Source organism: Delphinapterus leucas, chromosome 7 (genome assembly GCF_059928025.1).
Source record: "Delphinapterus leucas isolate spDelLeu-1000000601 "Yukka" chromosome 7, BTC_Dleu_Yukka2, whole genome shotgun sequence".
Lineage (NCBI taxonomy): Eukaryota > Metazoa > Chordata > Mammalia > Artiodactyla > Monodontidae > Delphinapterus > Delphinapterus leucas.
Genome location: NC_143135.1, coordinates 7,004,928 through 7,015,435, shown reverse-complemented (window position 1 = coordinate 7,015,435; position 10,508 = coordinate 7,004,928). Strand labels below are relative to the sequence as shown.

The window sequence follows — 10,508 nt, the reverse complement described above, 5'->3', positions numbered from 1 at the left end:
TTTCTAGTTTTCCATGATTACGAACAGCCCTATGATCCACAGAAGAGATGTCATTTATTGAACACTTGCTGCATCCTATGCACTGAAGCAATTACATATACTAACTCACGAATCCTCACAACATGCCTAGTGTATTAGCTCCTACGGCTGCTCTAACAAATTGCCACAAACTCTGTGGCTTAAAACAACACACATTTATTATCTTACAGTCTGGATGTCAGAAGTCTAAAATGAAGGTGACAGTAGGGCTGTGTCCTTCTGGAGGCTGCAGGGGAGAATCTGTTTCCTTGTCTTTTTCAGCTTCTAGAGGCCACCTGCATTCCTTGGCTCATGACCCCTTCCTCCCATCATTCCACCCTCTTGCTCCCATTGTCCACCTCCTACTACTCACTGTGATCTTCCTGCCTTCCTCTTACAAGGACCCTTGTAACTACATCAGGCCCATCCAGATAATCCAGGATAATCTCCCCATTTCAAGACCCTTAACTTAATCAAAACAGTAAAGACCCTTTTACTATGTAAGGTAACATATTCACAGGTTCCAGGGATTAGGATGTGGATATCTTTGATCATACCACACCTATGAACTAGATACTATTATTCCACCCATTTTACAGGTAAGAAAACTGAGGCACAAAGAGAGTAAGTAACTTGCCCAAAGTCACACAGCTCATAAGCAGAGAGCTAGGATACAGGAGGTCTGGCTTGATAATCCAGGCTCTAACAATTACATTGCTTTGTATAAATCTTTGCATACCTGAATGAGGGTTTGTGTAGGATACATTTCTAGAAGTGGAATGACTGGGGGAAACTGCTTAACAGGTATTGCCAACTTGTCCTTCACTACAGCTGTGCCAATTAATTCCCAGCAGCAGTGCCTGAAATCCCAAATTCTTCCTCATCCCAACTCTTGATGCTCTGAGGGCAGAATGTTACGTGAATACAAAGGATTTGTATTCAGAACCAAAGGATTTTTACTGCTTATCAACGTAGGAACTGAAAAATGTTTCTCTTCATGAAATGAGAGGAACATTACTTACCTAATAATAAAAAATTACAGTTGTAATAAAGAGCCATCAGTTTCCTGGAGAAAATAAAATCATTTCATTACCTTAATGTATTGCAAGACTGAAAACACTGGCCTGGCACTGACCGTGATTCCAGCTTCCTTTCCTCACCGAGACTTGTTATCGGAGGCAACACTTCTGAGAGTTTTATTGATATTTTCCACCTCCATGGGTTGTTTTCATCTCCCATGTCATCTCCTGAAGATCTCTGCTTAATAAATCACTTCCATCTTTAAGCCTTTCCAATCACCCTCTCTTCGTCTTGCATCCATGCCACAATTGTTGTTTACAGCTTCCTTTTCAAGGCTTTCCATTTCCCTTCCCAGTGTGCTATTTATATGGGGCCGAATACTTCTACTCACCACAGTGGCAAACACTTACATAGTTACTTTTATAATCTTCATTTTACACATGAGGAAAAGAAGTGAAGTGGCTGGCCCAAGATCTCACAGATATGGGATTCGAACTGAGGCATCTGCCTACAGGTTCTCCTGCTTGACATCCTACTGTATCTCCTCTGGAGCAACGGGCCTCCTGATGCACCCGTGAACCCCAGGCCTGCCTGCCCTGGGGCCTCCTAGGGTCATGGCAGGGCTGCAGGGCTGTGTGCGCTCATCCTGGCAGGTGAGGGAAGCAGCCAGCAGCACTCAGGCACTGCCACTTCCTACTGCGTAAGCCTTCAGAGCCTCAGTTTCCTCATCTGTAAGGTGCGAACAACATTGGTCCCCCACATAGGGCAGTGATGAGGAACTGGTATTATCCTCATTTTCTAGTTGATGAAATGGAGGGCTCACAATGTGAGGACAGGCTCAAAGTGAGAACTTGGGAAAGGGATGCTGTTCCTTCCTAGGCTGTTAGCCTCTCTGCACCAAGCTTTGCTGGAGAAGCAGGGTTACTTAGAGAATCTGGGAGGCAAATCCCTTTCTGGCTCTTCATTTGTAACTATGCTTCCTGGTGTCCTCTGCCCAGTCTGTTTTACCTCCTCGCTGCTCTGGGACTCCAAGATCTCCCCCCAGCCCAGTGGCCCTGCCCTTCCTGCACTGGTTTCCTCTCCAGATGAGGCGCCCTGCATGGCACAGGCCTAACATTTGGCAGGTGCATAGAGAATGTGCCACTAACTAAACACTACCACGTGAACCCTGTGTTCTTAAACCCTCCCCTCCAACTGTGATCTCTACCCCAAAACATCACCCCGCCCCAGCCTGCCATGTTCCATCATTCCACACTCACAAACTCATAGCTCAGCCTTCGGTAGGGTAAAGTTCCAGACTCTGGGACTTCCCTGGCGGCCCGGTGGTTAAGACTCCACGCTTCCAGTACGGGGGGCACGGGTTCAATCCCTGGTCGGCGAACTAAGATCCCACAGGCCACGTGGTGAGGCCAAAAAGTAAAAAAAAAACAAAAAATCAAACAGTTTCAGACTCTGTATTCTGGCATTCAAGCCCTCTGCTTGCCCCCCTCCCATGACAAGATGCTCCCCACGCTCCAACATTGCAAACTCCATATTCACAGTGCTGTCAGCATCCTCCTAGCGAAGCCGCAGAAGAATCTCTAGTTACCATTTCTGTTCGGCCCCGAGCAGCCAACGCTGTGTCTGATCCTCCCTCTGAGTGTCCTGCACAGGTACTTGGACAAGAAAAGGGAGACTAAGTCTCTGCTGAGCAGCTGTTTTATGTTAGGTGAGGCACCCCAATTTATAGACGGAGGAACTGAGGCTCCCAGGTAAGGTGAGTTCTCAGAGCTGGTGAGGGGGGCTGGGCTGGGATTCAAACCCAGCTCTACTGACTTTGGCATCCCTGCCCTTGAATCCACTCCCAAAGGCATCCCCACCAGACGTTTCATAATCAGTCCCAGAATCTATCCATGCTCCGTAGGGTGTGGTTGCGGGTCTGTCCCCAACCCTGGGTCCCCTGAGACCTTACCTGCAGAGGAGCCATTGCCAGCCCAGCCGCTTCTGGACAGTGGGCTCTGTCCAGCTGAGGGGCTGGGTCTCCATCAGTATGAATGGCATTTGAGCTTCTGACACCACTTTGCCACAGACAGCCCCTATCTGCACAGGCAACTGGGGGACCTGGAGGAGATTCTGGCCCTGAAGACCAGACAGCCAAGTCTGCTGGGCGCAGGAGAGCAGGGGCCCCTCCTGACCCCCTGGCTTCTTCTAGACTTGCTGGGCTGTTCCTCCTCTATCCTTCTCCTTTCCTGGGGTCACTGCCTTTTCCCTCCCCCAGGTCCCCTCCCCATCCCAGGGTTCCTAGACTTTCCCAGGGCCTTTGCTTCACTCTCTGCTCCCCAACCACGCTCATTTTCCGGGGCTCTGCTTCCTTGTGCCTCTCTCCCCTGGTCACTTCCTCATTCCACCAACACGATGCCTCATCGGATCCTGGAGGTGCCCACTGGCTGGTGGGACAGAGAGTCTGGCTTGGGTACAATCGCCCTCCCTAAGCCTTTTCCCCACTGAACACTGCTCCCCCTTCATGTCTGTCTGTCGACTTGTCTTCCAGCTGTCTCCCTATCTCTCAGCTTCCTTGCCTCGGTTTCCCCATCCTCAGCCCCTTCTCAAGCTCTAATCCTTATATAACGCTGGGAGGTGGACTCTATTACCACCCACATTTTAGATTTAAGGACACAGAGGCGCTGAGAGTTTGGGTGACCTGCCAGGGCGCCAAACCTGCTAATTGGCGGCTCCCAGCCAGCGCGCTCTATCTAGGCCCGGTGGCCAGCCGAGGGGTGGTCTCCCGGCTCCCCTCCGCCCATAGGCTCCGCCCCCACCGACCGTAGCCCCGCCCCCGATCCGGCCCCGCCCTCGCCCCGCCCCGCCCCGGCTCGGGCCGCCGGAGGACCAGGAGCTGAGGACCCCGATCCCGCGGCGGCGGCGGGGACGATGTGGTTCTTTGCCCGGGACCCGGTCCGGGATTTCCCGTTTGAGCTCAGCCCGGAACTCCCCGAGGGCGGCCCTCCCGGGCCCTGGGTCCTGCACCGCGGCCGTAAGAAGGTGAGAGCGACCCCGCTCCGCAGGCCGCAGCGGACCTCGGTCTCGCCTAGTCAGCGCCGCCGGCTCCGCCGCGTCGCGCCCGCCTGACGTGGCTGCGGAGCCTCTAGGGCTACGGGCCGGGGGAGGGGGACGGGCAGTGCCGACGTGGCGGGCGGAAGGACCGAGGGACCGACAGGCGGACCCAACCAGGGTTACGTGGGCCCGACTCAGTCCCCAAGGGTTGACTTGGGGAGAGACCAGGCCGGCGGCCCTTCCTTTCCGGCACTGAACCAGCTCCGGGGACCATCTCGGAGGTGGAGTGGTCTGCCCAGGACCCGGCCCACACACCTGAGGCCGCTCCGCCCTCCCACAGGCCACAGGCAGCCCGGTGTCCATCTTCGTGTATGACGTGAAGCCCGGCGTCGAAGAGCAGACCCAGGTGGCCAAAGCTGCCTTCAAGCGCCTCAAAACTCTCCGGCACCCCAACATCCTGGCCTACATCGATGGGCTGGAGGTACTTACCTGCTGCTCAGTCTGCCCCGTCTCTGCCCCTCACTTTTTCCCAGTCTCCCACTCCTGGCTTCTGCCTTCCTGCCAGTTTCCAGCCCTTCTACCCCAGCGCCCCCCAGATTTGACTTCCTCTTCTCCACCCCTCTCCCCATCATGTCTCTCATCTCGCCTTCCTCTCGCCCCATCCCTCCCTGATCCCCCGTGTCCCCTTCAGACAGACAGATGCCTCCACATAGTGACAGAGGCTGTGACCCCGCTGGGAGCGTACCTCAAGGCGCGAGCAGAGGCTGGTGACCTGAGGGAACTGGAGCTCTCCTGGGGGCTACACCAGATTGTGGTGAGGTGGGGGGCAGTGGTGATGAGAGCAGGGATGGGGGGCTGCAGCTACTGGGCTGTGATGGCTCCTTCTGTCCCCAGAAAGCCCTCAGCTTCCTGGTCAACGACTGCAGCCTCATCCACAACAATGTCTGCATGGCTGCTGTGTTCGTGGACCGCGCTGGCGAGTGGAAGCTTGGGGGCCTGGACTACATGTATTCCGCCCAGGGCAATGGCGGGGGACCTCCCCGCAAGGGGATCCCCGAGCTTGAGCAGTACGATCCCCCGGAGTTGGCCGATGGCAGTGGCAGAGCGGTCAGAGAGAAGTGGTGGGTGACTGTGGGGGGGTGGTGGTGGTGGCATGCCCCACCCTGCCCTATTCTGGAAGCCCCTGCAGCCTCAGGACCCCTAGATTAGCTGGTACTCCCCTATCCCCTGCCACCTGACTGAGGAGGAAACTAGGGTCCTCAGGGTGGGGCCCACTCCTTGCTCCCAGGATCCTCAGGGAGGTAGGGCAGGATAAACACAGGCTTTGGGGTCAGGTGGTTCTGAATTTTAAAGTTGTGTGACCTGGGGTGGATGTCCTTGCTCTTCTGAGCCTCAGTTTCCTTATCTGTCAAATGGGGCTAATGAAACGTGCTTCTCGGGGCTGATGGGAGGATTAGCTGAGGAACACAGCCCAGGGTTTGCCATGCAGTGAGTGCCTAGTGCCCAGGGTAGATTGGAGGCCTATGCTGGCAGGTGGCAGGGCCTTGAGCAGCTCTGGTCACTGCCTCAGGTCAGCTGACATGTGGCGCTTGGGCTGCCTCATCTGGGAAGTCTTCAATGGGCCCCTGCCTCGTGCAGCCGCCCTACGAAACCCTGGGAAGGTGAGTGTCTGACCCCACCCGGCCCCTCTCCACCAGCCAGCCAGCCCCTGCCCTGACCCTGACGCTTCTCCCACAGATCCCCAAGTCACTGGTGCCCCATTACTGTGAGCTGGTTGGAGCCAACCCCAAGGTACGTCCCAACCCAGCCCGCTTCCTGCAGAACTGCCGGGCACCTGGTGGCTTCATGAACAACCGCTTTGTGGAGACCAACCTCTTCCTGGAAGAGATTCAGGTGAGTCCCCTGCCCCCATCCTGGGCTCTGGCCCTACATTCCACACCCCTGTGTCCCGTCCCCACTTTATAGGCTCCCTGACCATTAGACCCCAGGAGACAAGCACAGACTGTGGAGCTAGGCTGTCTGGGTTCAAAGCTTGGCTCCAACTGTCATTTATGTGTGACTTCTCTTGGCTGAAGTTCAGTCCTAATAACAGCACCTACTTCAAAGGAGCAGGGTGAGGAGTCAGTGAGTTTGACTTGCATAGTGTAGTTCCTGGCACACAGTGGGTGCTTAGTGACTGCTCCTGGCACTCTGTTAACTGGCACTGGCCCTGAATGTTGGGCTGTGGTGTGGGTAGCAGGGTGGGGAGGGAGAGTCAGACCCAGATCCCTGCTCTCAAGGATCTAGTGGGGGGTAAATGGACCAGGCCCCCAGCCTTGGGGACTCTCACTGGGGGAAAGGGACAAAAAACCCATAAATGAGGAAAGCTGTGCTTCCTGGAATGTGGATAAGTGCCGGGAAGGAAAACAGTGAGGGTTGGGTGTTTAGGGAAGGGCTCTCTCAAGGGTGATGTTTGAGCTGTGACCTGAAGGGTGTGAAGGTGGGAGTCATGGGGATGGTAACTGGTGAAGAATGTTCCAGGCAGAAGGAACAGCAAATGGAAAGATGGTAAGGAGGGACCCCTCAGCTTAACCTCATTGAACCTCAGTTTCCATATCTGCCCAGTGAGAATAACTATAGTATCTGCTGACCCATAGCACTGTTGTAGGGAATGAAGGAGGGAGGCTCTACCCTGGACACCCGTTCTGACCCGGCCTTGTGTGGGGCACACAGAGAGGTGACTGAGAATCCGGAATGGGGGAGGAGTGACAGACACTTCCACAGACCTCGATGGTCTGTGGAATCTTGACTCAGATAGGGGCTGGGAGGCCTTCCGAGGATGGGAACATGAGCTGAAGGAGAAGGTGCTGGAAACGCTGAGCCCTGTTGCCTCCTGGGCAGTGTAGGGACAGCAGGAGCTCTGTTACGTGGAGTTCTTCTTCTCACGTGGCTGGCTCTGCCGGGCTGCCCTTCTCCGTAATATGTGCCCCACAGGAAATAGGCTTTCTGGCAGGTCCCGATGAGAGCGTGGGAGGGCAGTGCCCAGTGGCCCCTCTTCCCATCATTGAGCGCAGCGGTGGAGAGATCCCGGCTGTGACTCTCAGTGTGCGACCTTGGATGCGGTTTGGCCTCTCTCTGGGCCTTTGCTCCCCTGAACCCTGTCGTCAGAGCACCAAGCCTGCCTCCCACACTAGATTGAGCTGCTCAAGGGCCAACCAGGTCCTCCCCAACCCCAGTTAGAGATCACCTCTTCTGGCCCAGGCAGCAGCTCTGGCGGTGAGGGTACAGCAGAGAGCACAGGGACTTTGGAAGCATACAGGACAGGGTTATAATCCATGCCCTACCATTCCTGCCTGGTGACCTTGAGCCTCAGTCTCCTCCTTTGTAAATGGGGGAATGACAGCACTTCTTCACAGCCTGTAGCACAGCAGAGGTGCCACACCACCGGGTCATACCCTTCCTTGACGGCTTCTTAGCTGTGTAACTTTGGACAAGCTCCTTGCCCTCTCTGTGCCTCAGCTTCCTCATTGGATTATTTCATCTGTGTAAAGGTTTTAGCACATAACCTGCCTGGCACGTAGTTTGTGCTCAGGAAGTGTGAGTTGTGCGTATTACAGCCTCGGGGAGGTTAGGAGGACTGAAGGAGACCATCGAGCTGACAGCCTGGCCTGTTCGGGCCCAGTGGGAGGACGAGCTCTGGGGGTAAACTGCACCTCATCCCTGCCTTTCCACAGCCTGCCACGACCTCCACCCACGGAGCTGCAGGTGTGCCCAACCCAGCCAGGCCCAGGGTGCCAGAATGAGCCCCTTGGCCTCACTAAGCCTGTTTTCTCGTCTGTGCCATGGGGTTAATGGTACTCACACCTTGTGTTGTCCTGAGGAGCAGAGGCAACGCTGATAAAGGGCTTGATCCCCCTAGTGGCTGCTTTCACAGCAGCAGGCCAGGTGGCAGTGACAATAATGACGGTCACTGACTGAGCGCCTCCAGTGTGCCGGGCAGCTTTCATGTGCGTTTTCTGGTTGAATCCTCGGCACAGTTCTGTGAGACAGTACAGTTACTACCCCATTTTACAGGTGGGGGAACTCGCCTAAGGTCACACGGCTAATAAATGGGAGAGTTGGGATTTGAACCCAGCCCATCTGGCACCCCAAGCTTAAGTTTACCTTTGGGTTGGAGGTGACCCCCATCCTTGCCCGTGGCTGACAAGACCGTGACCAGGCTGATTTCCCGCTCCCTGCATCCTGTCCATGCTCCCCCAGATCAAAGAGCCAGCCGAGAAGCAAAAGTTCTTCCAAGAGCTGAGCAAGAGCCTAGACTCGTTCCCTGAGGATTTCTGCCGCCACAAGGTGCTGCCCCAGCTGTTGACCGCCTTCGAGTTTGGCAGCGCAGGGGCTGTTGTCCTCACGCCCCTGTTCAAGGTGAGTGGGGCCTGGAGCCTCAGGAACTGTGGGCCTAGAGACTGGCTGAGTAGGTTTGAAGGGCAGAAGAGAGGCCAAGGGCGTGGCCAGCCTCGCTGGTGTCCTGGCAGGGGCAGCCTGGTCAGGGAGATTCAAGCCCACGTGACGGGGAGCTGTTTTTTAATATATGTACTTTTTTTTTTTTTAATTTTATTTATTTATTTATTTTGGCCATGTTGGGTCTTTGCTGCTGCGCGCGGGCTTTCTCTAGTTGCGGCGAGCGGGGGCTACTCTTCGTTGCGGTGTGCGGGCTTCTCACTGTGGTGTCTTCTCTTGTTGCAGAGCATGCGCTCTAGGCACACAGGCTTCAGTGGTTGTGGCTCGCGGGCTCTAGAGCGCAGGCTCAGTAGTTGTGGTGCACACGGGCTCTAGAGTGCAGGCTCAGTAGTTGTGGCGCACGGGCTTAGTTGCTCTGCGGTATGTGGGATCCTCCCGGACAGGGCTCGAACCCATGTCCCCTGTATTGGCAGGCGGATTCTTAACTGCTTCCCACCAGGGAGGTCCGAGGAGGAGCTTTGACATCCAGTGGTTCAGCAAGTCAGGGTCACCTGACCAGCTGTCAGGGAGGTGGTGGGGACTTCTTGTCCCTGGGGAAGGGACACCCTGTGCCTCCAAAATTCTTTTTCCAAACACTCCTTCCTTCAGGCCCTATAGCCCTTCCTCCATTTCCTCAAGACAGCCTCCCTGGTCTGACCTGGGCACTCTGGTTCCCAGGGCCCAGGGGATCACCTGCTCACCACCTCACTTTCGTTCCTCCTTCCTGACCACTCGGCGCTTAGCTCTCTTGCCTTTTCGGGGCTGGATCCTCTCCCCCTCCTCAGACCCCAGCCCACTGTTACCGGGGCGCCTGCCATTTCCCGCTCGGTGGGAGAACCCTTTCCCCAAAGGAACTTGGCATGCGGGAAGCGGGGAAGACGGCAAGTAAATCTTGTGGAGCTGAGAACCCCCAGAAATTACAGGCAGAATTCTGTGTGCATGTGGTGTCTAGGTGCTTGATTATAGGGAAGGGCACAGAGCTTTTGTGAGCCTCCTAAGAAAGGCCTTGACTCAGAAGGGTTAAGGGCAGCGCTGACTGAGACGTACGGGCAGAGGGGCTGCTGAGGATGTGCCTGTCCCACCCCCCCGCCCTCACCCTGTTCCCACCCTGGGAAATCAGCAGGGAACCTGAGGGAGTTAAATGAGCCCAGTGAAGTCATCTCAGTCCTGTGGACGGAGCTGAGCCCCTCTTCCCACGCCTTCTCTCAGGTGGGTAAGTTCCTCGGCGCTGTGGAGTATCAGCGGAAGATCATCCCTGTCGTGGTCAAGATGTTCTCATCGACTGACCGGGCCATGCGTATCCGCCTCCTACAACAGGTAGGGGCCACGGCACACCCTGCCTGCTTCCACCCCACCCGGACCCCACCCTGGCTGCACGGGAGGCCCCCTCCTCACCTCCAGCCCCAGGCAGGTAGCTCAAGGCCCTGCGCCGGCTACACAGGGACCCCAGAAACCCCTCCCTGAAACATACACACCAGTGAGGAACCAGCGGGGCTGTGCTCTCAGGAAGTCAAGGTAATCACAGGGCTCATTGGCAGCTTTGGGAATGTCCCGCCCGCCCGGGCTGCAGGGCTTAAACGCCTCCCCCTGCGCCGCCCAATCTCCTGGCTCGGTCCCCTCTAGAGTGGGGATAATGTCTCTCTTGCCAACCCCAGGGCAGCTGGGAGCATCATACAGGACTGATGGGATCGAGGGTGGGGGCCACCCGTGCTTCCAGGCAACATTCCCTCTCCGGTGCTCAACACACCAGCCTTCCCCACAGCGCTTCTCTGGGCGGGGTTTGCACTCCTTTTTATAGACAGGCGGTGGAGGCTTTAAGAGGGGGTGTGACCAGTTAGCCTGCTGAGCAGGACCAGAGGCCAGGCCCTCCACCTCCCATTCCCAGGCTCTTCTCAGCACCCTCCTTGCAGCCTCACCAGTCCACATGGGCCTGAGGCCAGATGTGAGGTGGGGGCCTCAGGAGA

General features: G+C 56.1%; 1 protein-coding gene across 5 annotated transcripts in view; it reads left to right on the top strand.

Moving 5' to 3' along the window:
• Positions 1–3,856: 3,856 nt before the first annotated feature.
• Positions 3,857–10,508, top strand: part of SCYL1 (SCY1 like pseudokinase 1) — a 12,371-nt gene continuing 5,719 nt past the window's right edge. For 4 of the 5 annotated variants that reach the window (XM_022591490.3, XM_022591489.3, XM_089914524.1 and 1 more), the window contains exons 1-8: positions 3,857–4,059; positions 4,412–4,552; positions 4,763–4,885; positions 4,966–5,192; positions 5,642–5,732; positions 5,809–5,964; positions 8,311–8,469; positions 9,754–9,861. In XM_022591490.3, coding sequence (XP_022447198.2) covers positions 3,949–4,059; positions 4,412–4,552; positions 4,763–4,885; positions 4,966–5,192; positions 5,642–5,732; positions 5,809–5,964; positions 8,311–8,469; positions 9,754–9,861 — 1,116 coding nt within the window. In that variant the 5' untranslated portion in view covers positions 3,857–3,948. The remainder of the gene's footprint in view (positions 4,060–4,411; positions 4,553–4,762; positions 4,886–4,965; positions 5,193–5,641; positions 5,733–5,808; positions 5,965–8,310; positions 8,470–9,753; positions 9,862–10,508) is intronic. The other variant, XM_022591487.3, reaches the window with a different exon arrangement.